This window comes from Piliocolobus tephrosceles, chromosome 17 (genome assembly GCF_002776525.5).
Source record: "Piliocolobus tephrosceles isolate RC106 chromosome 17, ASM277652v3, whole genome shotgun sequence".
Lineage (NCBI taxonomy): Eukaryota > Metazoa > Chordata > Mammalia > Primates > Cercopithecidae > Piliocolobus > Piliocolobus tephrosceles.
Window position 1 is genome coordinate 27,940,613 of NC_045450.1, and position 24,810 is coordinate 27,965,422.

General features: G+C 54.3%; 2 protein-coding genes across 2 annotated transcripts; both read right to left on the reverse strand.

The window, feature by feature from the left end:
• Positions 1 to 2,023: 2,023 nt before the first annotated feature.
• On the reverse strand, positions 2,024 to 6,607 carry CD2BP2 (CD2 cytoplasmic tail binding protein 2). Its single transcript, XM_023191207.1, has 7 exons — positions 6,461 to 6,607; positions 5,853 to 5,956; positions 5,444 to 5,579; positions 5,163 to 5,320; positions 4,628 to 5,063; positions 4,442 to 4,548; positions 2,024 to 4,356 (listed from the first exon to the last, which is right to left on the reverse strand). The coding sequence occupies exons 2-7, from the start codon at positions 5,928 to 5,930 to the stop codon at positions 4,246 to 4,248; spliced, it is 1,026 nt and encodes a 341-aa protein (XP_023046975.1). The 5' UTR covers positions 5,931 to 5,956; positions 6,461 to 6,607; the 3' UTR covers positions 2,024 to 4,245.
• A 1,709-nt stretch (positions 6,608 to 8,316) lies between these two features.
• On the reverse strand, positions 8,317 to 21,892 carry TBC1D10B (TBC1 domain family member 10B). The gene is made up of 9 exons (XM_023191202.2): positions 20,639 to 21,892; positions 16,679 to 16,778; positions 16,289 to 16,396; positions 16,084 to 16,190; positions 10,975 to 11,089; positions 10,785 to 10,850; positions 10,419 to 10,608; positions 9,920 to 10,074; positions 8,317 to 9,830 (listed from the first exon to the last, which is right to left on the reverse strand). Exons 1-9 carry the CDS (start codon positions 21,586 to 21,588, stop codon positions 9,165 to 9,167), a joined length of 2,457 nt encoding a protein of 818 aa, XP_023046970.1. The 5' UTR covers positions 21,589 to 21,892; the 3' UTR covers positions 8,317 to 9,164.
• Positions 21,893 to 24,810: the final 2,918 nt, after the last annotated feature.

Consider the following 24,810-nt stretch of genomic DNA (forward strand, 5'->3'; position numbering starts at 1 on the left):
TCTAGAAAATATATACATATATATATTTTAAATTTAAAAAGTTTTTAAAAAGAATATTCTGAGGCCAGGTGTGGTGGCTCACACCTGTAATCCCAGCACTTTGGGAGGCCGAGGCGGATGGATCACCTGAGGTCAGGAGTTTGAGACCAGCCTGACCAATGTGGTGAAACCCCATTTCTACTAAAAATACAAAAATTAGCTAGGCATGGTGGCACACGCCTATAATCCCAGCCTCCCGCCTTAGCAGGCTGAGGCAGGAGAATCACTGAACCCGGGAGGTAGAGGTTGCAGTGAGCAGAGATCGCACCATTGCACTCTAGCTTGGGTGACAGAGACAGACTCCGTCCCAAAAAAAAAAAAAAAAAAGGAATATTCTACAAAATACCTAACCAGCACTCCTTGAAACTGTCAAGGTCAACAAAGACAGGTAAAGTCTGAGAAGCTATCAAGCTGAGGAAGCTAAGGAGATGTGACCACTTAACATAACGTGGTGCCAGAAGGGATCCTGAAGCAGAAAAGGACATTAGGGGAAAACTAGAAAAATGAAAAAAAAAGTGTAAAGTTGAATTAGTAAGAAAAAATTTTTTAAAAGGGTGAAGTTCAATTAGTAGTAATGTATCGTACATCCACACAATACACTGTTATTCAACAATAAACACGAGGACTGGGCACAGTGGTTCATGCCTGTAATCCCAGTATTTTGGGAAACCGAGGCGAGCAGATCACCTGAGGTCAGGGGTTCGAGACCAGCTTGGCCAACATGGTGAGACCTGGTCTCTACTAAAAATACAAAAACCAGCTGGGAGTGGTAGCATAGACCTGTAATCCCAGCTACTTGGGAGGTTGAGGCAGAATCACTTGAACCTGGGAAGCAGAGGTTGCAGTGAGCCAAGATTGCGCCACTGCACTCCAGCCTGGGTGACAGAGCAAGACTCGGTCTCAAAAAAAAAACAAAACAAAAACAATAAAGATAGATGAAGATATCTGCAACATGGATGAACTTGAAAGCATAGGCCCAAGTAGAAGGCAGACCCAGAAGACCATATGTATGATTCCATTTATCTTCAATGTCCAGAAGAGGCAAATCTAGAGGCAGGAAGTAGATGGGTGGTTGCCAGGGCTGGGGGGTGAAGAAGGGTGGGGAGTAGTGGGAGGGGCTACTCATGGGTCAGGTTTCTTTCATGGCAGGAAAAAAAGGTTTTAAAATTAGACTGTGGTGATGGTTGCGCAACCCTGTGAATATACAAAAAACTACTGAAGGGTACCGAAGTGTGGTGACAGGTGCCTGTAGTCCCACCTATTCGGAAGACTGAGGCATGACAATCCCTTGAACCCAGGAGGCGGAGGTTGCAGTGAGCTGAGATCATGCCATTTGCACTCCAGCCTGGCAACAACAGCGAAACTCCATATCAAAAAAAAAAAAAAAAGTTTACTCAAACAAAATCTGTCTCTATATATATCTTACAAACTGTATACATATAAACTGCATATATACAACTAAAAAAGAAAAGCATGCTGGTCACAGTGGCCCACACCTGTAACCCCAGCACTTTGGGAGACCGAGCTGGGAGGATCAGTTGAGTGCAGGAGTTTGAGACTAGCCTGGGCAACAAAGCAAGACTCTGCCACTACAAAAAAAAAAAAAAAAAAAAAGTTTCTTAATTAGCCAGGTGAAGTGGTGTACTCCTGTAGACCCAGCTACATAGGAGGCTGGGGTGGGAGGATCACTTGAACCCAGGAGTTCAAAGCTGCAGTGAGCTATGATCACACCACTGTACTCCAGCCTAGGTAAGGCCCTGTGTCTAAAAACAAAATAAATACAAAGCCAAGGAGTACTGATTCAGATGCACTATAAAGGCCACCCTAGCAACAGACAGCCACATTTATAAGTCCCGACAGGGACCTGAAATAGCAATGTGGTCACAGGAAGGGAGAACTTAGCGAGATCGGGTGGTTCATGAGGTGTCCGCTGGATGTATGAGTAGTTGTTTCCTATTGGGGCTGTTAACAAATTACCACAAACTGAGAGGCTGAAAACCACACCAATTTATTATCTTACAGTTCTAGAGGTCAGAAGTCCAAAATGATTTTCACCGGGCTGAAGTTGTGTCAGTGCGGCTTTGTTTCTCCACGGAGGCTCTGGGGCAGAATCCAATGCCTTTTTCAGCTCCTCCAGGGGCCACCTCATCGCCTGGCTCTGGGCCTTCTTGCCATCTTCACAGCCAGAAGCTTCCTTGCTTCATGCACAGACCCTCCTGACTCCCTTTCCCTTATAAGGGCCCCCATGATTACTCGGGGCCCACCTCAACCACCCAGGGTCATCTCCCCACCATGAAATCCTGAACTGAAGCAGAGGCGCTAGGTCCCTTTCGCCATACAAGGTAACACTTTCCCAGGTTCTGCGGTTCAGAACCTGGACATCTTTGGTGGCTGTTATTCCACCCACCACCGTCATCAGTGACGTGCCCTAAGGAGGGGCTGTGAGGTCACGTGAGGTCGGCTTCGGAAGGGCTAGGTTTGAGTGCCTGGAGGACACTGGCAGGAGGCGCCCCTGGGCTCCACTGATTTACCATGCACTCACTCAGCACCCCTGAGAGACCATCCCTGGGGCCTACAGGTGAACTCTTGTGCCTCAGCCCTGACACCTGCTTTCCACTTCCGGACCTTTCTGAAATCAAGATGCATCTTTAGATCAATGGCATCTTACTGTGTCACTGGCAGGCCTCTTCTTTCTTAGTGACGTTTAAAGGAAGGTATCTTACCCCCGATGGCTTCTTGGAGTGAATGAAATTCCAGTGTGAGCAGGCACTAGAGCAGGCCTCACAAGAGCGTCAGGTAACCCCACTCCACCCTGGCCCCCAAGTCTTTCCTAGTTGCTCGTCTGGCCCTTTCTGCCCTGGGATTCCAAGTGTCCTGCAGCTCCAGTGCCCAGATCCCCGTAACTAACGGACCCCACTAAAGCCACACACACGCTCAGCTCTACAACCACGGTGGGGTCCAGGAGCCAGCCCTCCCATTAGGGGTGCCTCAACCATGGGGGTCGGACCCAGGGGCTCTCTCTCAGCCTGGCTGCAAACTGAAAACACCTGGGGGCTTCCGAAATACCCAATGCCTGGGCCACAACCTAGACCAGCGCAATCCGAATATCCAAATAAATATTACAGCTCCCCAGGAGACTCCAAGGGGCAGTCAGAATGGAAAACTGGAAGAAACCATCTAACGTGGTGCAAGGGAGGCGTAAGGCAATGCTGGTGGGGGGTAGGGGGTGGAGGGTGCCAGGCCCAGGCTACAGAATTACACCTATCTCCCATGCCTCTGCCACCAGACTCTGAATTCCTGGAAGGGGACCAGCCCAGCTACCTCAGTTTCCTCAAGGCACTAGCCCTGTGCCAGGCACCTAGTGGGGCCGAGAGAATGTAGGCCGCAGAGCCTCAAAGGCCAGGCAGCAAAGGCTTTGTGCCAAGAAAGGTCTGGGAAAGGAGCCCACTGGTTCTGGGCCAGCCCTTTGATTCCTGTGACCTCCAGTGAGTCACTGCCCCTCTGTGCCAGTACAATGCACGCTTGGCCCACGCTTGGCCACTGAGTTTGCATTTCACTGGAGGGCTGTGGGAACGACTGCAAGGATAGCGGAAAGTCAGGCTAGGGAAGATACTGGCTCTCAGAACCTTAGGGATCTCGGTCTTGGACCACTCATCCCACTTCTGCCCCAGTGTCTATGGAGCTTGAGAGGGTGGAGCAAGAGTAAAAGGTTTTCATGTTCACCCCCAACAGGGACCCAATGTCTTCTCGATGCCCTGGTCCTTCCAGGCCTAAAAGCTCCACTTCTGGGGCTCCATCCCCTGGTGGCTGCAAGGACAAAGAATCTGAGATCCTGAAAGCCAAAGACCTAAGGGGAATCAAACAAGAAACCTAGGAGAGGAACACAGAGTAGCGCAGTTGGGGGTGTTTACACGGCAAGCAGAGTCCAGGCAGTGAGGCCACAGGACACCTGACAAGCACCTCCAAAGAAGATCTTCATGGGAGCAAACACTCAGGGACCAAGGCAAGTCAAAAGTGGCTGTGGAGAAGGCCCCTGGCTTCTGGCCATCAGCACAGCCAAGGCCCCAATACACAACTAAAGGCTTTTATTGGGAAAGGGAAATTGACTGAAAAATGGCCTCCAATTTCCTCACTGTCTGAGGCACTTGGTCCCTCCTCCACAAAGTCCAGGAAAGAAGGACCCACCAAACTGGGCCTCCAGCAGGCTCAGGTGTAGAGGTCAAAGTCAATGCGTTTGGAGTTGTAGAACTGACCACCAGGGGGGTCCAGCTTCCGGCAATAAACACCATCCGGGAAGTAGCCTTCACTCACCCAGGTCTGCAAGGAGAGGGCAGAGCTGGGGAAGGACTGACAGGAGTAGGGGAAGCAGGGATAAGCCAGAAGGAGGGAGAAAGCAGCTCACCTGCATCTGGGCACTGGTGAAGGGCCCATACAGCTCGGCATCCCCCGTGTTCTCCCACTTATATTCCCACATCACATCCACCAGACCATCTCCTGACGACTCTGGTTCTAAAATAACAGGCAAAGCCATTTGGCCTCCAGTGTCTCACTTCCGCCCACTGCCCCCTCCTCTGTCCTCCAAGCTTACCTCCTCTCTGGGTAGGGGTTGGGGTCTCCAGTTCCTCCTCTGCCACTTCCTCAGCAAACATGTCCAGGGAGGGTGGGGGTGTGGGATTGTGGGGTCCCAGGGTCTGACACCCCAAACCCTTCAGCCGCATAGCCAACCGTTCCCTTGTTTCCTGGTACACACCAAGGTTGCCCCGGGCCACCATCTGGTCGGCCAACCCGGAGAGCCGGTCCAGGCGCTGAGGGGAACTGGGTCGCCCAGGCCCCTTGCTGCTCCCTTTGCCTCCTCCTCGGGCCCCCAGACGCCTCAGTGCCCCAGCCACTGTCTCTCTAGGCAACAGGAGCTCCAAAAGTCCCTCCAAGAGGGCTTGGGCACTCATTGGGGTCTGGCCCAAGCTGTCTTCCTCCTCCGAGTCTGAGGCCTGGTGCTGGCCAGGTGGCCGCTCCCGGATCTTCACCTGTAATGGGAAGATGCAGTAATTTCCTACGAACTGCCATGGAGTTCGCCTAGCATCTGCCACTCCCAGGCCCCAGCCACACCAGCCTCTGGGCCGCACCCAGTCAATGTTGTCCAGCCAGCTGTCTCGGATCTGAGCATCCCGGTTCAGGAAGTAGTTGCCATCAGCATCAAAGTGGCCTTCCTCCATCTCCTCTTGCAGGTTAAAGGGTGTGATCCGAACACCCCCCTCGCTGGGGAGTGTGGCTGCCTCCTGACCTGCACCAAAGACACAGGTGCCCTTTTCTAGGCATGGAAAAGAGACCGGAGCCTCCCTCGCTCCACACCACCAGAGACCCCTACTTGTTTCTCCAGCAGAGTGTATTCTTGGGTACAGCTCACCTTCTACATCCTCTGAGGCCAGGATGTCGTATTTGCTGGACCCCCCATCATCATCATCCTCCTCATCGCTATCCAAAGAGTGTTTGCCTTTGAAGCGGCTCCCAGGACCCCCTGACCCAGCCACAGGGTCCACCAGCTGTGAGCAGGAGTCAAGTCAAGAAATGCAGGTTACTGGCTACCTCCCCAAATACTTCCGGATCTGGACCCAAATATTTCCGGATCTCGACTACTTCCCCAAATATTTCAGGACCCACACTGAAGACGCTCCCAACCCATTCCTCAGAGAACCTGAAAAAACTAGGCTTTTCTCTGCCTGCCTGCCCCGCCCCACTCCCGCTACCTTTCTTTCTCCTCAGGCTTCTAGCTCCTTCCTCTCTTTTCCCCACACAAAGGAGTCTGGCCCCCTCACCTTCTTCTTGGGGACACTGATTTCATCCTCATCTTCCTCATCTCCCACGCCTTGGAAGGTCACTTTCCTCTTTGGCATGACGGGGCAGAGAGGTGTTTCTCAAGCTGAGGAAAGGATGCAGAGAAAGAGAATGGGGTGAGGAGGGGACTCGCCACCAGAGGACCCAGCACAGCAAATATTTTTCCTGGTCTGTGACAGATACAGTTTGGGAGCGGAGGGAGCACAAAAGCAGGAGCTAAAAAGCTGGCAGCCAGAAGGCCTGCAGGACTTGGGTCTAGCATCCGCCAGTTAAACGGGGTGGGAACGGAGGAGCGGACCCTCTGGATCCCCTGACCCTGGCCAACAGAGGACAGGCTTCACCACGTGACCGCCTCCAACTCCAGCCCCCGCAGTCTGGGCGCCACCGGCTCCACAGGCTGACCCCCGCCTCCTACTCTGGCTCTCTCGGAGCTCGCGGGGCCCGGGCAGACCCAGGACCTGGCGCTCTCGCCACCCCGTTCCTCCCTGTTCCGAACTCCCAATTCCGTGTGGTGAGCCCCAACTGTCCCGGGCTGTGTACAAATTAGAGGGCCACGGGAATTCGGGCTGTCCCACCCTCGCGCGCTCACCTGGGAATCCGCGGGAGGCGAAGTGGCGAAAAGAAGAGATGCTTGCGCCAAGGCTACATCCGGGGCACCCGGCCGCCATCACCCGGAAGAGGACTGTGGAAGCCCGGAAGTGGCTTCACTCGGGTTAGGGAACTAACTGGAAGAGCGGGCGGAAGTACGCGGTGAGCGAGGGAAGACGCCTCCACCCTCTCTGCCGCAAGAAGTGACGTCAGTCGCGTGGGAGGACAATGGCAAGAAGAGAGGGCCTGAGAATGCCTACACTCTGACCGGGCGTGAGAAATGGCCGGAAGTACCTTCGATTCCCTCATTCAAGCAGTAGAGGCTCTGGAGAAAAACGAGAGCATCTACTTAAAGGGTCGCCCAGGGTCAGGATGGAGGGGCAAAGTCCGAGCAGGGCCAGTGGGTTGCTGCCCCGTTTTCCTGTCCTGGGTTCGAGTCACCCTTCCCCCAGGGCTAAGGGCTCAGCGCCCCTACCATCTCGTTAGAAATCCTGCCTTCCCACTCCTATGGTCCGGTGGTAAGCTCTCCTGATCTGAGAGGTGGAGCCTTGCCCTCCCCGAGGGGAAGCCTGGCTCTCCCGATGGCCAGCCTGGGGCCCCTGGACGGCTCTCGGGGCACTTTGTGAACACAGCTCCCTTTAGGACCCAGGGGAAGTCATTTGTCCCACGCCCATACCCTGGGCGAGTTCCTGGCTTCTGAGGTGGGAGAGCCATCACTGCAGAGGTGGCATTGGCACCAGTACCCAGGCCAGAAGTCCCGTGTGCCCTGCTCTCAGATAGGCCTGGAAAAGGGCAACAGTGCCTCTCTGTAGCATGAAGCCCCTCTGAGCAAACAGGGCCTAGCAACTCGTGCCCAGGTAACGGAATGTGGCCCAAGCAGAAGCGGTACTGGGGGAGGTGTTGGGGATCAGCCCCTGTACTGGAACTCTAGCTCTTGAGGACACTCAGAGCCTGCATCCCCCTAAGCCAAGACCACCCAGGCGGCACCTGCTGGAGCCAGACGACGACAGCGTGAGAGTTCCCCTACTCTTCCCCAAAGCAACCAGATGGGCCACTTCTCCCTCCCTAGGGATTTCCTCCCACATTGGATCACGATGGAACTGCACAGAAAGTCCATGCTCAGTTTCTTCCATGGTTACAGAACACAGGCCCCAGACCAGGAAGGCATCTTGCTAAAGAAGGGGACCCGAAACCTCAGCTACCAGCGCCGATGGTTCATCCTCCAAGGAAACCTCTTCTACCTAGAACACCAGACCGATCATGTACCCCTGGGCCTCATCCCGTTGGAGAACTGCCAGGTGGAGCTACACCTTAAGGCCACAGAACCCTATGCCTTTACCATCCTGACTCCTGGGGTGGGCGGGCCTTCAAGCTGGCTGCAGAAACCCAGGAAAAGCTGGAGACTTGGCTGTCGGCACTGGCTGGTGTGAGCTGGAGGTGGCTGGCTGGGCTGCTGCCCGCACTCGAGACCTAATACCGGGAGCTGTGCCAGGCAGCTGGCCAAGAACCCATCTCATCCCCAGAGGACAGTGGCTTTCTAGCCACCATGAGTACCCGCTCCAGCTTCCAGGAGTTGCATGAGCGCTTTGGGAAGCAGATCTGGGTGCTGCAGGTGGTACATAGAGAGCTCCAGGCAGCCAGTGACAATGGAGACAGCACATCCCAGGCAAAGCTGGAGTGGGAGCTCAACCAGTGTCTGATGAGTAACTTGAGAGATGGACCCAAAGCCAAGAGATACCTACTTGCCAAGACAGCAGACTGCTTTAACAGAGACCCAGGTCCTGGCTCTGTCCCTCCCTCCCTCCCTCATCCTTACCCCACCCCAACCCCCATCAAGTAACAAGGCAGGAGACAGACCCAGGTACAACAGCAGGTTCTTTTCTGATTCCTCAAAGCGCTGCATGGGGTGGGGGGGCAGAGACAGAAGAGAATGTAAACATTGGGTTCCACCCCCTGGAGCTCAAGGGAAGACCCTTACCCAGATAGGGACTAACTGGAGGGGTGGAAGGGAACAAGGTGAATGGTAGGGATCCTGGTGAGACAAAGCAGGGGGGCCTGAGAACACAGAGCAAGGTGGGTTTGGAGGGTGCACAGCAGGGTGTGGGAAGGGAGATGGGGGACATTTCCTATTCCAGTGCATGTCCCCTTAAATAAACTGGATACAGGAGCATTATGGAAGGAGAACCAAAGGACAGAAGACAAAAGCGAGCATCCCCACCCCAGGCCAACCCCATCCTCTGTACATAATTACAACACAGAAAGGTCCAGAAAGAGAGCCCTGGCCAGGAATTGAGGGAGACAGGGAGGGCTGAAGACAGGGAAAAGGAAGCCAGCTCCACCTCATGGTAAGGGGAGCCATGGAGTGTAAGAATTTGAAACTGCTGACTCCCATCACCAGGAGTCACCCCTGGGATGACAACGGGCCAATCAGGACAGCACCTAGTAGGGGACCCAGAGGGAACTGGGGCAGGAGCGACAAAGACCCCAGCTGAGCCTCATGGGAGATGAGAGGCTCTAGACTCGTTTGCAGCTGCCCATCTGTCCTGCCCGTGTAGGGATCAGCAGCTGGCGAGGAGACGGGGAACCAAGCCACTTTCCCCAGTGAGGGACAGCCTGCCGAGGGGCTAGGGGGTGGCACCTCAGGCCAGGCCTGCTCTTGGCTGAGGGAAAGGGGGGGGCCATGCAGTCCAGCCCCAGGGCAGAGGTCAGAAGTAAGCGTCCTGCCGGGCCTCAGCTGCTGAGGGCCTGTCCCCGCCATCGTGGGGGCCTGGGGGCCCATCTGCCTTTCGACGCAGCGAAAGCTTCCGGCCTTGAGCCTTCTTCTCCTGCTTCTGCCGCTCCTTCTCCTGCTTCTCCCGCTCCTTCTCCTGCTTCTCCCGCTCCTTCTCCTGTTTCTCCCGCTCTTTCTCCTGCTTCTGCCGCTCCTTCTCCCGCTCCTTCTCCTGCTTCTGCCGTTCCTTCTCCCGCTCCTTCTCCTGTTTCTGCCGCTCCTTCTCCTGCTTCCTGGTCTCCTTGCTGGAACCCAATGGGGTGCTGTTGCCAGTGGGTGAGGGAAGGGATGGATGCAGTCCCTCAGCAGTGACCACAGGCCCTGGGGCAGGCCCAGCACTGGCCCTGCGGACAGGAGGCGGCGGGGAGGGGGCCCCTCCAGCTGCCCTGGAGCCTCTGCTCTTGAGACCAGGGAGGCTGAGGAGGCTGGAGGAGGGGCCCAGGGGTGGCTGTTGCCGCCGGCGCTCCTCATGGATGGCCCGGGAGCCATGCAGTCGCCGTGAGGGCCGATACTGCAGCTCCCCCCGTGTTTCCCGCCACTTCTTGAGCTGGGCTGCATTCTCCCTCTCAATCAGTGCTTCTGTCACTGGCAGATTGGTCACCTGGACAGAGAGGAAGTGCATACCAGAATGGAGCTGAGGGTGGGAGCGGGCTGATGCAGGCAGGGGCTATGCTGAGGACGCAGGCCTACCTCATGCACCAGGAAGTCCTCCTGCATGCACTGCTGGGGCAGGTTACGCAGCTGCTCCATGGTTTCATACATGCCTTGGCAGGAGCGCAGCTTCTCCACCGAGCCCAGCGTGTGGCGCAGCAGGACCAGGGCCACCCGGAAGATGATCTTAACGCCTGCAGGGGTGAAGAGTAGAGAGCACAGGGTGGTCAGACCCAGGATCTCAGCCTGTCCTGATCAGGACGGACTCACAGCCCCCATCCCCATCTACTGCCAATCTCAGATGAGGAAACTGAAGCCCCAAGAAAGGAAATGAGCTGCTATCAGTCTCAGAATCTTGGCAGGGAGAGCATGCTCTAGGTTGGCGGCAGAACCAAAATCAGGCCTGTTTCTCCAGCCCCCAGCTGCTTATGGTGAAACCTCCACCCGCAAGTACCTTTTGTCCATGGACTGCCAGAAATATGACAGAACTCCTGGTAGCCACCATAGCCCCTCATGGCCTGGAGGGCCACAGAAGTACCTTCACAGAAAAACATGTCCCAGACACGCAGCACTGACGCCCAGGGCAGGGTACGGGCGAAGATGCACATGAACCACTCCGTCATGTAGAGCACAGGGTCGATGCGCTGCCGCCGCAGGTGGCGATGCGCCAGTGGAGAGGCCCGGCGCAGGAGCGCAAAAAAGATCTCCCCGTCCAGCTGAATGGCCTCCTGCAGGTGGGACAAGTCATGAGAAGAGGGCTAAGTCAGCTGTGCCCCCATCAGGGGAGAACTGGCAGGCCCTGTGGGCAGAGGCTGAGAAGGCCAGGGTGGGGCAAGGCAAGGACCTCCCTGCAGCCTGGAGGAAATGCCACAGCCCCGAATGCACCCAGCCTTCAGACACTCACCAGCCCCGCACTGTAGTAACCTGGCAGGTACTTGTCGCAGATCTGCACCAGGCACCAAAAGGCTTGCTGAGAAGAGCAAGAACAAGGAGGAGGGGTGGGGCCTGAGAAGCAGGGAGCAGGGAGCTCCCCCATCACCACTGCAGGCTGAGATTCCCCCCTGCCCCTCCCGGCCCAGAACCAGGGCGCTGACCTCCGCAGGCATGTGCATGAGCAGGACTGCGGCCACGGGGGCCTGGGCCTGGCAGTAACCCTCGTCAGGCCGGTAGATGGTGTAGGCCTTCAGGATTCGGTACAGGTCCTGTTGCCTGTGGGGGTTGGGGAAGACCATGAGGGCAGTCACAGGGGCCAAGAGCTCTGTCCCCAAGCCCAGTTCCAGATTCATCCCAGAGCTTTACCACCAGGATCCTCCATCCACCTGTCCAGTCCTGCTGAGCGAGCTTCAGCTAAAGGCTCAGCCCACAGCACAGCACTCCAGGCCCCAGGGCTCCGCCTTTGGCTACACACTCCACATGCTCCCTGCCATCCCAGCACAGGCTGCACCCTCACCCTCCTTCCTCTGCCACATCCCAGAAACCTTCCAGGTCATTTTCTCCAGGAAGCTTTCCACAGCCGCAGTATCAGCCCTCCTCTAGCACTGAATGTCTTTGTCACCCCAAAGCAGGAGCTCCCCAGAGCAGGGCCTGCCTTATGGGTCTCACTGGATTTCATGGTTCTTGGGGAAGTCTTGGAAGCCAGCTGTGCCTCAGCCCTTTCTCTTGTCTCTGCATACAAAAGAATAAAATCTGTACCCTAGACCTGCTCCTCTTGAGGGTGCCCCACTGCCATGTCCAGGACTTCTATTCACTCAGCCCCACATCAGAAAAGAGCCTCTTCCTCCAAGCCTAAGCAGCACTGCACCCTGAATTCCACTCCTGCCTGCTCCTCTCCACCTCCACAGCCATTCGCAGCTCAGACTTCCATTTCTTGCCCAGAAAAAATGACCTCCCAAATCCTCTCCCTGCCTCCAGTCTCACACATCCTCCTCCTGACCAGTGCCCAGAATAGCTTTTCCCAAAACTCCAGGCATTCAAGTGTGATCTTCATTTGTATTTTATCTGCATACCACCCTACTATTATTTACTTGACATTTTTTCTCCACTTTGCAAAAGCATCCACGAAATGACAGGTTTGATATGGTTATTTTACCTAATGCATATTAAAATAAATATGTAACTTCCACAAGCGCCCACGCCCATCACCCACCTGCCTGCTTCTGTGTCCCTGCCTTCTCGCTGTTGCTATGCGTGAAGAGTCTGTGATCCTGGCAAGCACTTCCTTTCCACTTGGGCCCAGGATCCCATCCCCTCTCGCCCGTACAGGCCACCACTCCAACAGCCCTCCCCTTACTCCTGCACTATCAATTTCTCTCCACTACACCATTCCCACAAGCATACCTACATGCTGTTATTTGAGTTTCAAAAAAAAAAAGTCTCTTCGCCAGGCGCAGTAGCTCAGGCCTGTAATCCCAGCACTTTGGGAGGCCAAGGTGGGCGGATCAGCTAAGGTCAGGAGTTCAAGACCAGCCTGGCCAACATGGCGAAACCCCATCTCTACTAAAAATACAAAAAGTAACCAGGTGTGGTGGCAGGCACCTGTGATCCCAGGTACTCGGGAGGCTGAGGTGGGAGAATCACTTGAATCCGGGAATCTGGGAGGCGGAGGCTGCAGTGAGCCAAGATCACACCACTGCACTCTAGCCTGAGTGACAGAGCAAGACTGTCTCAAAACAAAACAAAACAAAAAAACAAGTCTCTTTACCCCTCTCTTCTCTCCAAATACCACACTGTTTCTTTCCCTACCTATAAATTCACTGTCCTCAATCTCTTTCCTCCCATTCTCCAGTCAGGGTTTCACCTACTGCTCCACACAAAACTGTTTTTGTTTGGAGACAAGAGTTTCACTCCCCTTGCCCAGGCTAGAGTGCAATGGTGTGATTTTGGCTCACTGCAACCTCTGTCTCCCAGGTTTACGCAATTCTCCTGCCTCAGCCTCCTGACCACGCCTGGCTAATTTTGTATTTTTAGTAGAGACGGGGTTTCTCCATGCTGGTCTCAAACTCCTGACCTCAGGTGATCTGCCTGCCTCAGCCTCCCAAAGTGCTGGGATTACAGGTGTGAGCCACCACGCCTGGCCACAGAATTATTTTTTTTTTCTTTGAGACAGAGTTTCACTCTTGTTGCCCAGGCTGGAGTGCAATGGTGCGATCTCGGCCCACTGCAACCTGCCTCAGCCTCCCGAGTAACTGGGATTACAGGCGCCTGCCACCACACCCAGCTAATTTTTTTTTTTTTGAGACGGAGTCTCCTCTGTCGCCCAGGCTGGAGTACAATGGTGCCATCTCAGTTCACTGCCAAGCTCTGCCTCCCAGGTTCACACCATTCTCCTGCCTCAGCCTCCTGAGTAGCTGGGACTACAGGCGCCCGCCACCACACCTGGCTAATTTTTTGTATTTTTTTTTTAGTAGAGATGGGGTTTCACTGTGCTAGCCAGGATGGTCTCAAACTTCTGATCTCATGATCCGCCCCCGCCTCGGCCTCCCAAAGTGCTGGGATTACAGGCATGAGCCACCGTGCCTGGCCTTTTTAAAATATTTTTAGTAGAGACGGGGTTTCACCATGTTGGCCAGGCTGGTCTTGAACTCCCGACCTCAGGTGATCAGGTCACCGCGCCCAGCCACAAAACTGTTTTTAACATGGTCACTATTGACTTCTCCAGTGTGCGATCCAGAGGTCAATTTTCAGGCTGGACTTTATTGGACCCTTCAGCAGCATTTCACACAGCTGACCCTTGAAACCCCGCTTCACTTTGCTCCCAATCACACGCTCCTGGTCCTCCTCCTACCTCTAGCTTCTCATTCCAGTCTCCTCTACCGGCTCTTTCTCATCTTTCCGTTCTCAAAATATCGGAGCTGCAGGGCTCAATCGCTGAATGTTGCGCATCAATTCCTTTTGTATCTACACTTGTTGCCTTGGTGACTTCATCCAGTCTCGTGTGTAAGATTTAGTCCCTCTATAAGCTGACGACTCTTAATTTCCAATTTATCTGCAGTTTAAACGTCTGCCCTGAAATCCAGGTTTGTGTATATTGTACACTGAACTTACATCTCCATCTAGAGGTCCAATAAGCATTTTAAATTTAATATTCCCTGCTGGGCACAGAGACTCACACTTGTAATTCCAGCACTTTGGGAGGCCGAGGTAAGCAGATCACTTGAGGTCAGGAGTTCGAGAGCAGCCTGGCCAACATGGTGAAACCCTGTCTCTACTAAAAATACAAAACTTAGCTGGGCATGGTGGCAGGCCCCTGTAATTCCAGCTACTCAGGAGGCTGAGGCAGAAGAATTGCTTGAACCCGGAAGGCGGAGGTTGCAGTGACCCGAAGTGGCGCCACTGTATTTCAGCCTGGGCAACAAAGCGAGACTCCGTCTCAAAAAATAAAAATAAAAAATAAACGTTCCAAAACTGAGCTCCTGATATGCCCCCCACAGCTACCTTTACCCCATCTATATTAGTAAACAGCAACTCCATTCTTCTCGTTTCTCAGGCCAAAAACCCTACTCCCCTCTCTCCCCTCACACACCATTGGCAAATCCCTTTGACTCGACCTTCAAAATATATCCAGAATCCAACCACTTCTTTCCATACTCCCGCTGCTACCATGCTGGTCTAGCTCTCACCCCTCTCCTGGATTACAGGAAGTCTCCTAACTGGTTCGTTTCTGTCTTTGTCTCCCTATAGTCTGTTCTCAGCATGGTAGCCAGAATGACCCTTTTAAAACATAAGTGGGATCAAGTCATTTGTAACCCCATCCCCAGTCACATTCTCTATTTCCCTCTTCCTTTAAAGTGCTCTTTAGGCCCAGGCACAGTGGCTCACACCTATAATCCCAGCACTTAAGGAAGATGAGGCGGGCGGATCCCTTGAGCCCAGGAGTTCAAGACCAGCCTGGGCAACATGATGAAAACCCATCCTATCAAAAAACAAATAAAAGTAAAAATAAAAATAACCTCCTAATGCTTACCGTCATTTCACATACAACATACGTTCCTTTCCCTGCTTTATTCTTTGTCCCCACTAAAATATAAACACCATGAGAGGAGTTTTTCGTTTTTTGTTCACCGCAATCATTTGTGACTAGACAGAGCCTGGCAGATAGCAGACGCTAAATAAATATTTGCTAAAGGATGACTTATTGATTAAAAAAATTGTCCGGCTGACCGTGGTGGCTCATGTCTGTAATCCTAGCACTCTGGGAGGGGCCGAGGCAGGTAGATCACCTAAGGTCAGGAGTTCGAGACCAGCCTGGCCAACATGGTGAAACCCCGTCTCTACTAAAAATACAAAAATTAGCCGGGCATGATGGTGGGCACCTGTAATCCCAGCTACTTCGGAGGCTGAGGCAGGAGAATCACCTGAATCCAGGAGGCAGAGGTTGCAGTGAGTCGAGATCATGCCGCTGTACTCCAGCCTCAGCGACAAGAGCAAAACTCCATCTCAAAAAAAAAAAAAAAAAAAAATTCCATCTGGCCAGGCGCAGTGGCTCACACCTGTAATCCCAGCACTTTGAGAGGCCAAGGCGGGCAGATCACTTGAGGTTGGGAGTTCAAGACCAGCCTGGCCAACATGGTGAAACCCCGTCTCTGCTAAAAACACAAAAATGAGCCATGCATGATAGTGTGCACCTGTAATCCCAGCTACTCAGGAGGCTGAGGCATGAGAATTGCTTGAACCTGGGAGGCAGAGGTTGCAGTGAGCCAAGATCAAACCACTGCACTCCAGCCTGGGCAACAAAGGAAGACTCCATCTCAAAAAAAAAAAAAAAAAAGTCCATCCGAGAACTCCCTAAGATCACCTTGCATACTACTAGGGAACAGTATATATTGACATCTGGAGGAAGCTTGGTCTATAGAACAAAATTCCAAATGCCTTGGCATAGCATTTAAGGGTCCCTGGTGATCTTTTCCATAACCGCCAGGCAGGAAAACCCTGCCCCACTGCTATAGCTCCCACCTCTCCAAAACCCAGCCCAAATGCAAGCTCTTCAAGGAGCCCGTGATGTGCCCCCACACACAACCCGAGTCAAGTCTCCTTCCAGGACAGTTCCTTTGATATGGCTTGACACTTAGTCCATTACAGATCTCTCTTCTACAAGTCCTGGAGGGCAAAAACCACTTTCAATTCAGTCTTGTATCCACCTAAGATAAAAGGTGGATCCTCCAGCCAATGTTTGCTGACTGATCCCCATGGTCTGGCCACCTTACCCATGCCCCCCTCGAGCAGCAAACATCTCGTGGAAAGGGAACTGGCGGTGCAGGTCCTTCTCAATCACATCCAGCCACTTGGGGTCCCCAGGAGCCCGTTCCAGCTCCTGCAGTGGGACAGCGGGGATTACCTCAGGATCTGGGGGAACTGATACCCCTTGCACAGACAGGGCCACATGTCCCCACACCCTGGAGCTGCACGCACCTCAAACTTTCCTGGGTTCTGCTCCAGAAGTTCCTTGCTATTAGACAGGTACTGCCAGGCCTTGGCTCTGAGAGATGAGGGGATCCCCTTCCGGCAGCGCAGCTTCACCTAAGGCAAAGTGGCAGGAGGGGGACAGCTTCAAGGGCCGGCACAGCCTCCAAGCTTTCCCTAGCAGTCCACAGGCTCCCTGGATACTCCCCCCACATCCCATAGGCTTGATTCCACTGGACCTGGCCTGGCATTCAATTTTTAAAGCTATTCCCCCACCAGGGCCCATCTATCCCTAGTGTGTTCCAGAGGGCAGATATTATCAGCTTCCTGGGCTTCCCTGGAGCACACGCCACCCCTCCCAACTTGCGCATTGCCCTGCCCACCATTCAGCCCTCAAACCTTCTGGAATCGCCGTGACAGCCACTTATCCCAGTTACTGAACATGTCCAGCCATTTGAGCTCCCGCTGCCGAGCCACGTCCACGGGAATGGAGCTCTCTCTGCAGGGTGCGGGGAGCACAGAAGGGGTCAGAAGCAATTGTGTAAAACCTGCATTGCAGGTGGAACTGAGGCGAGCCACCTCCCCAAGTTCAAACGAGAAACTGGATAGTCTGTGAGCTACCAAACATCAGGATGTCTGGCCACTTGGGCATCCCAAGGCACACTGAAAGGGCTTCCTTCCCTGATGGATCTCTATTCAGAGGTCATATGTAAATCTCACTTCTGACACATCCAAATCTGGGGAGAGAGTATGGAGTATTTTGTTTGTTTGCTTGCTTGCTTGTTTGTTTTAGACGGAGTCCCGCTCTGTCGCCCAGGCTGGAGTGCAGTGGCCGGATCTCAGCTCACTGCAAGCTCCGCCTCCCGGGTTTACGCCATTCTCCTGCCTCAGCCTCCCGAGTAGCTGGGACTACAGGCGCCTGCCACCTCGCCCGGCTAGTTTTTTGTATTTTTTAGTAGAGACGGGGTTTCACAGTGTTAGCCAGGATGGTCTCGATCTCCTGACCTCGTGATCCGCTCGTCTCAACCTCCCAAAGTGCTGGGATGAGTATGGAGTATTTTAAAGCCACATTTTGCATTAGATCTGGATCCAAGTCCTAGCTTTACCATTTATTCATCGTGTGACCTTGGGCAAATCACTTAATTTTGCTAAGCCTCAATTTCCTCATCTGTAAGGTGCAGAGAATAACAATACCTACCTGAAGGGGTCTGTTGAGAGTTGATATGAAATAACACACAGCAAGGTGGCCATTAAGTAATACTATCCATAAAATAAAATACTCTAGAGGGCAAGCATGGTAGCTCATGCCTGTAATCCCAGCATTTTGGGAAGCAGAGGCAGGAGAATCACTTGAGGCCAGGAATTCAAAGCCAGCCTGGGCAACATAATGTGATTCTGTCTCTACAAAAAATAAAAATAAAATAATAAACTAGGCCGGGCATGATGGCTGTCGCCTGTAATCCCAGCACTTTGGGAGGCCGAGGCAGGCGGATGACTTGAGGTCAGGAGTTCAAGACCAGCTTGGACAACATGGTAAAACCCTGTCTCTACTAAAAAATACAAAAATTAGCCAGGCATGGTGGCATGTGCTTGAAATCCCAGTTATTCGCGAGGCTGAGGCACGAGAATGGCTTGAACCCAGGAGGTGGAGGATGCAAGCCGAGATTGTGCCACTGCACTCCAGCCTGGACGACAGAGCAAGACTCCATCTCAAAAAATAATAATGAAAAAATACAGACCAAATGTACTTCTGTCTCCTTAGACACTATCATCTGAGTTTTGTCCTATCAAACTTTTGTGATCCCTTGGGTCACCTGCAATTTACTCTACTCCTCCTCCCTGAAATCATCCCAGGCAAATAAAGGTCTCCCTGCCCTATTTACCCACTGTTCTGTCAGAGCTTCATACTTATGGTGCCCCATCATTCTTCAGTTACCTGTAGGAGTCAGTACTAGGAGGTGAGTGGAACAGAAGAAAGCTTGGGTCTTAAGAATCAAACCCACCTAAGTTCAAATTTCAGTTCTGTCTCTGAGACCCTGGGGAGCCTTGGCAAGGGATGACCTGAGTCCCTTCCTCAGTTATAAAAAGACACCACTGGGCCAGGCGTGGTGGCTCATGCCTGTAATCCCAGCACTTTGGGAGGCCGAGGTGGGAGGATCACCTGAGGTTGGGAGTTCAAGACTAGCTTGGCCAACATGGTGAAACCCTGTCTCTACTAAAAATACAAAATTAGCCGGGTGTGGTGGCACATGCCTTCAATCCCAGATACTATGGAGGCTGAGGCAGGAGAATTGCTTGAACCTGGGAGGCGGAGGTTGCAGTGAGCCGAGACCATGCCATTGCACTCCAGCCTGGGCAACAAGACCGAAACTCCGTCTCAAAATAAAAAATAAAAACATAAAAAAAGACACCACCACCTACATCACAAAGTTATGAGAACACTATTGAGAAACTGCATATAAACAATTGTTAAATAGAAGGGGCTCGTTAAATGTTAGTTTCCTTTGTTCTAGAAGCTCCTTAAACAGAGAAACCATCTCTCATTAATTTCTATCATAAGTCAGTTCCAAACTGTACCAAGGCTGGTAAGAGTAAGATATCTTCTGGCCCTCAAGAAGGTTACGGCCTAAGAGGAGCGAAAACTGTAATACGGTATGGGAAATGCAATGACAAAGATGTACCAAAGAGGCATCCAATTGGAGTGGGGGCAGTGGGTATCAGGGAAGGCTTCCTGGAGGAGGGGACATCTGAGGTAAGCCATGAAGAAATGAGTAGAACTTAGCAGGCAAAGAAAGGGGAGAAGAACACTCCTGGCAGGTGCACAGCCTGAATATGAAGGGGAAAGGATTACAACTAGTTCAGCAGAACCACAGCGCAAAGCACCTAGTGAGTGGTGGTGGCAGAGGTGACCAGAGAGGCTGTGCGCGGGCCAAAGAGCCTGGACTTCATCCTGTGGACAGCAGCGAGCCACTGAACGCTGAGAAAGTGATGTCGATTACAGTCAGTCTTGCCCCAGAGGTAGAGTTCTCTGGCATAGAAGCTGATCTTAGAGAAACAAAGCTACAAAGTAGAGAAACAGCACCCGGCACAGTGCCTGGCACACAAGAGGGACTCCCTCCAACTGAATTCAGCCCGAGTTCCTCAGGACAGCCTGCTATTGAGGAGAGAGCCACTGGTCACACAGATCCAGATTATTTGAGGGGGACAATTCACTCAATTGCACTAATTCTGTTTCTTCATCTATAAACCGAGGCCTTATGCCTGGAAAGCACCAGGGTCAAACTTCAGTTGCTTTCCCGTGTAAGACCCTGAATGTTGGTACCCAATCAAAGGCTCTCTGATTTTGGTTGGCTCATGAACCCTGCCTGGAAAACCCTCCCACAGGGCTGTCCCCCATCCCTGCATACATAGCCAAGACTAAATCCTACTTACTTTCCACGATTCAGAGCAGGTTCAGCTGACTCCCTGCCTGTGTGCACTCAGGAAACCCTCTGGGGATCTCTAGGCTAAACCTGAGGTCTTCTATTGAAACCAACTGTTTAAGTACTTGTCTTTCTCTCCAGATGACTGACTCCTTAAAAGGACGATTTATCCTTAGCACCTGGGGCCTGACAGCAGGTCAAAGGGGCACAGGAACAACGGGCAGGATCCAGAGAGGGGGAAGGAAGAAGTCAGAGGCAATCACCCCCTACCTCGGGAGTGACTCAGGCCTGGGAGGGAACTAGGAAAGAGTAAGCCCGGCTGGGGAGATGAGGAAATGGGGAAGAGGCCTCTCCCACCCCCTTTACTTCAGTGCAGATACAAGACTGTCCTGTTTCACAGCAAGGTCCTGACTGCACTGTCTCCCTTCCATCAGCCAGACTTCCCCACCTCTCTACTCCATCCCTGGGACCTAGGGCTATGGGGGAAAGGAGGTGCCTGCACCCCTCCCAGGCTCTCCACCCCTAAGGGACCAAGGGTCTCGACCAGAACCCTCGCCCAACCAACCCTCCAGAATATCCGGCCTGTAGCGGGAGTTCCCCATCGAAGAGCTGGAGAGACCTCAGGTATCATTTCATTCAATCCACTCTATAGAGGAAGAAACTGAGGCACGGACACGGGGAAGCCACTAGCTCAAGGGCACACAACCCATCAAAGGCAAGGCTTAAACCTAGACCTCCTGACCCCTGGTCTGAAACTCACTAACATGCCAATGTCACAGGCACCTCAGGATGCTCAAGGCACGGCAGCTCGCGCTGATCACCCCCTGGATCCTCAGAGGAGGCTGGGCTGCCAGAGTCTGGGCAAAGTGTATCGTTTCGCCCTCCCCCAACCTCTGCTTCCCCGAGGCGGTCCCGCTGGGTGCCCACTGGTACTCACAGGCTGCCCGAGTACTGGCTGCCCCCAAGGAAGCCATACTTGTCCGTCTTGCGCAGGGCCAGCCCGTTTATCTCTGAGTCTGAGCCCATGGAGCTCACATCATCTGCCAAGGACTCCAAGGTCCCAGACATGAGGCTCACGGAGTCCAAGTAACTCAGCGTGTCTGGGGCCTGCCCTCGAGGCCCAGAGATGCCAGGTCCCAGGCTGGACGTGGAGCCCAGGTCTTGAGAGTTTTCAGCAGGCTCCGGAGCTGGGGTCACGGTCACGACAGCTACCAGAGCCTCACAAGTCCCCGAGGGGCCTGTGCCAGGGCCTAAGGGGTCCTCAGGAGCCTGTCCTGCTGATGCTGATGTTGCTGCGGCAGCTCCTTGCCCACCTGTCACTTGTCCTGATGCACTCCGTGCAGTCACTCCTGAGGCCACTGTGGTTCCCGGCTTGGGGGCAAGCGGGGGTTTGGCGGTCAGGGCCCCAGGAGCCGTTCTGGAAGGGGTCCTGGTAGGGGTCCCGGTGGGGGTCCCTGGTCCTGGGGCGGGTGAGGGTCGAGCCTCCTCTGTCCTCGGAGATTCTGCCCCTGCGGCCAGAGCCCTCGACGTCTCAGCTCCAGCCACGGCCGCGGGCTCTGAGGGTTCCGGGCCGGAGGGGACCTGAGGCTTCGGGGCTTCGGGCGAGGCCTCCAGGGTCAGCACCACCACCGTGCTGCCCGTGACGGCCGGGGCTGGCGCTGGGGCCGGGGCCGGGGCAGAGGTCTGGGCCGACCCCGGGACCCAGGCGGGCCGCGCCTCCCCGGGGGCCACCAGGGTGACGGGGGCCGAAGTGGCCGTAGTCACTGGAGGTCCCGGAGCCACCACCATGACGGGCCCGGCCCGGGAACCCCGGGGCGGCGGCGACGGGGCCGCGGGGGCGCCATGACGGCGCGGCGGGGCCACCAGGGGCGCCGGGCCGGTCTCCATGGCCGCGAGCCGCCCCTCACATACCCCCGCCGGGGAGGCCGCAGAAGGCGCCGCCCCTCGGGCCTCCCGGCGAGACCAGCCGAGAAAGGGGAGAGGGCGAAGGGCGCGGCTCGGCGCGCGCCGGGGGCGGGGCAGGGGTCCAGGGGCGCCGCGCGCCGGGGTCTCGCTCGTGCCGTCTCACCCCCTCGCGCGCTCTCGCCGCCGCCCCCTCCCTCCCGCTTGGGGCGAGCAGCCGACCTCGCGCCTGCGCACACGCCACAGAGCCGGCTCCGCGGCCAGCGTCTCGGTGTTCCACGCCTGCGCGCAGACTGTCCCATCGCGCTCCTTTTTTCTCCCGCCTCGTCAGAGGATTTGGACGAATAGTGGGAGAGAGAGAACTGAGCTTCTGCCAATCGTTGGAATCGTGGGCGGGGCCGGATGCGAAAAAGGGGTGGGTCATCTGGAAAGAGGAAACGGAGAAGGCGTAGGGCTGTAAGACCAGTCAGAGGACGAAGAAAGGCAGGGGAAGGTGGGACCAAAGAAATAACCAATAGAAACGCAGGAGCCTGAACCTCCTGGCCAATGAATATGACTGAAGAGTGAATGAGCGCGGAAGGGCGGAGGAGGAGGCAGGGGCTGTACGAGTAAGAGGTGGGGCCTGGCAGCTTCTTGACCAATAGGAACGGTAAAAAGGGAGCCAATGAAAAGGGGAATAGGTGGTGGTCAAATTGACAGGCAGTGATGTCTCTTTTAGGCGGTGACAGACAGCATCCGCAGTCAATAGGAAGAGCTGAGGAATTCTTTAGGTCTCCCAAAATGGTCAGTAAGGAAGGACAGCTGGGAGGAGGAGGGGCAAGCTAGAGATTAATTCGCCTCGTCAGCCAATGATCGTGTTCTACCACTTCGACCACAGGACAGGAAAATAGATAGCTGTCTCAGCCAATGGGAGCATCCAAAGGGCAAAGACGCTGCCAGCAGGCGGTGCCAGCCCAGGGATAGTCGGTGACAACCGGAGACAAGCCCTACAGGAGGGTGACAGCTGGGGACAGTACGGAGAAGGGGGGGCATTAGTGCAGCCCTCAACCAATGAGTGCCGCGCTGCCCTTCTGGAGTCCTTCCCGGGCCCCTATTCTTCGTTCAGCTCCTGAGCCCCCAACTCTGGTGGTCTGTGGGACCCTGAGCCCCACCACAGATCCAGTGCCCTGACCCAGTACCCTCAACCTTTACTCTGTAATTCTCCGATCCCGGCCCCAAACTAACCCTAACACTCCAGGCCCAGGTTGCAATAGCCAGAGCCCCCAGATCCTATAAGCAACCCATCTCTCTGCTTCACCCATTTCCTGTGGGAATCCCAACCTCCAAGTCCCTCTCCTCAGTTCCCATCTATCTGAGCTCCTCCCCAGAACCCAGGCTCCAATTCCTCAGAACTTATCCCTCTGTGTACCCCCACCATTTCTTCTAGTGAGGATCTCAAACCCCAAATCCATGAATCCCCAATACCATGAACTCCCCATATGTGTGTTACTATTCTTTTGAGGATCCGAGGCCCCAGTCCCGTCAACCCCTCTCCCCTCAGTGCCACATCCCTCCGTGCTCCTCATGTTCCACTGAGAACCCCGACCTCAATCTCATGAGCGCTCCAGGTTGTCCTTAGATCACAAGCATAAAGACCTGACGTTATGAGCTCCAACCTTCCGAGTTCTAAACACCCTCTTCTTTCTCTGACCCCCATAGTCCGATTTCCATATAGCATCCACCATTCTGGAATTCCAGTGAGACCTAGCTCCTGACTTTTCAGTTCCTCCTTGGTTTCTGAGTTCTCAAAGGTCCCTCACTCTCAACTCAGTCCCAAGTCCTGTCAATTCCCATTCAGTGTCTGATCTCCTCCTCACCTTTCCCATCTCCCATTTGACCCAAGCTTCCTGAGCACTCCTCCCATTCCCCTTTTTGGAGTCCTCCTCCTCTCCCAGAACCCAGTAATAAGTGGGCTCCTCCCTGGCTGGGACCCCCATGGTAACCCTATAAGGCGAGGCAGCTGCCGTCTGAGGCAGGGAGGGGCTGGTGTGGGAGGCTAAGGGCAGCTGCTAAGTTTAGGGTGGCTCCTTCTCTCTTCTTAGAGACAACAGGTGGCTGGGCCTCAGTGCCCAGAAAAGAAAATGTCTTAGAGGTATCGGCATGGGCCTGGAGGAGGAGGGAGGGGGAGGGAGAGGCGTCTTCCTCAGGACATCGGGTCCTAGAGGGAGCAGGAGGAGAAGGAGATGGTTGTCCTTGCCAGCCTGGGGCTTCCTCAGCCACTATTTTTCCAGACTTCTGCTGCATGGAGGGGACTGGGTCACTGAGGCCCAGAGGGAGAAGAGAGGGTACATCAAAGCTACACTATCAGCCACGCTGGCTCTTGGCCAGAATGAAGTGAGCAGCCACTGGCCATCAAGGCACCTCACAGAAGGTGACCAGCTGGCTGTCCTCTTAGGATCTTTGCCTCCCCTCCTGAGTTCCAGCCTCCACACCAGTACCCAGAGAAAATATTCTAGACTCATACTAGATCACATCCTTCTTCTGCATGAAACCTTTCCAAGGTTCCCCAGGGTCTCCGTCCTGTGCCTGGCCTTGAAGGCCCCTCAGGGGCTGGTCACCAGCCCCATCACAATTCTGGCAACCTGAATGCCTCTGATCTTCTGCTCTCCAGGCCTTTGCTCAGGCCATGCCCTCTGCCCAGCACACCTGCTCCTCCACCTGCCCCTGACTCCCTAGCCCTCATGAAGCCACTCCCATACTCCTAGACAGGGCTGCCGAGCCCTCCACTTCTGGATTCCTGACCAGCCCTGGTATGTCGCTTTCTGCATTCATTCCTGTCTCTATGGCTAGACTGTAAGTTCCAGCAAGGCAGGGATAATTATTAGTTATAATGCAAGTTCTGTGGGATGGGAACTACATCCTCCTTTTACAGAGGGGAAACCAAGGCCCAGCACAAAACCTGAGACCACAAAGTATCTCGCCTCAAAAAATCCCTCTCAGCTTGGCATGGTGGCTCACGCCTGTAATCCCAGCACTTTGGGAGGCTGAGACGGGTAGGTCACCTGAGGTCGAAGTTCGAGACCAGCCTGGCCAACATGGTGAAACCCCATCTCTACTAAAAATACAAAAAATTAGATGCCAGGTATGGTGGCTCACACCTGTAATCCCAGCACTTTGGGAGGCCGAGGCAGGTGGATCACGAGGTCAGGAGATTGAGACCATCCTGGC

What these genes read in the sequence shown, in the direction of transcription:
- CD2BP2 (XM_023191207.1), bottom strand. Translation starts at nt 5,930, where the DNA reads ATGCCAAAGAGGAAAGTGACCTTCCAAGGCGTGGGAGATGAGGAAGAT. An exon ending in GGCCTCAGAGGATGTAGAAG is followed by an intron (nt 5,321 to 5,443) that starts GTGAGCTGTACC and finishes TCTTTGGTGCAG; the next exon opens with GTCAGGAGGCAGCCACACTC. An exon ending in TCACCAGTGCCCAGATGCAG is followed by an intron (nt 4,357 to 4,441) that starts GTGAGCTGCTTT and finishes CTCTCCTTGCAG; the next exon opens with ACCTGGGTGAGTGAAGGCTA.
- TBC1D10B (XM_023191202.2), bottom strand. Translation starts at nt 21,588, where the DNA reads ATGGAGACCGGCCCGGCGCCCCTGGTGGCCCCGCCGCGCCGTCATGGC. An exon ending in GCTGCTCGAGGGGGGCATGG is followed by an intron (nt 11,090 to 16,083) that starts GTAAGGTGGCCA and finishes CAACCCCCACAG; the next exon opens with GCAACAGGACCTGTACCGAA. An exon ending in TCATGCACATGCCTGCGGAG is followed by an intron (nt 10,851 to 10,974) that starts GTCAGCGCCCTG and finishes TGCTCTTCTCAG; the next exon opens with CAAGCCTTTTGGTGCCTGGT.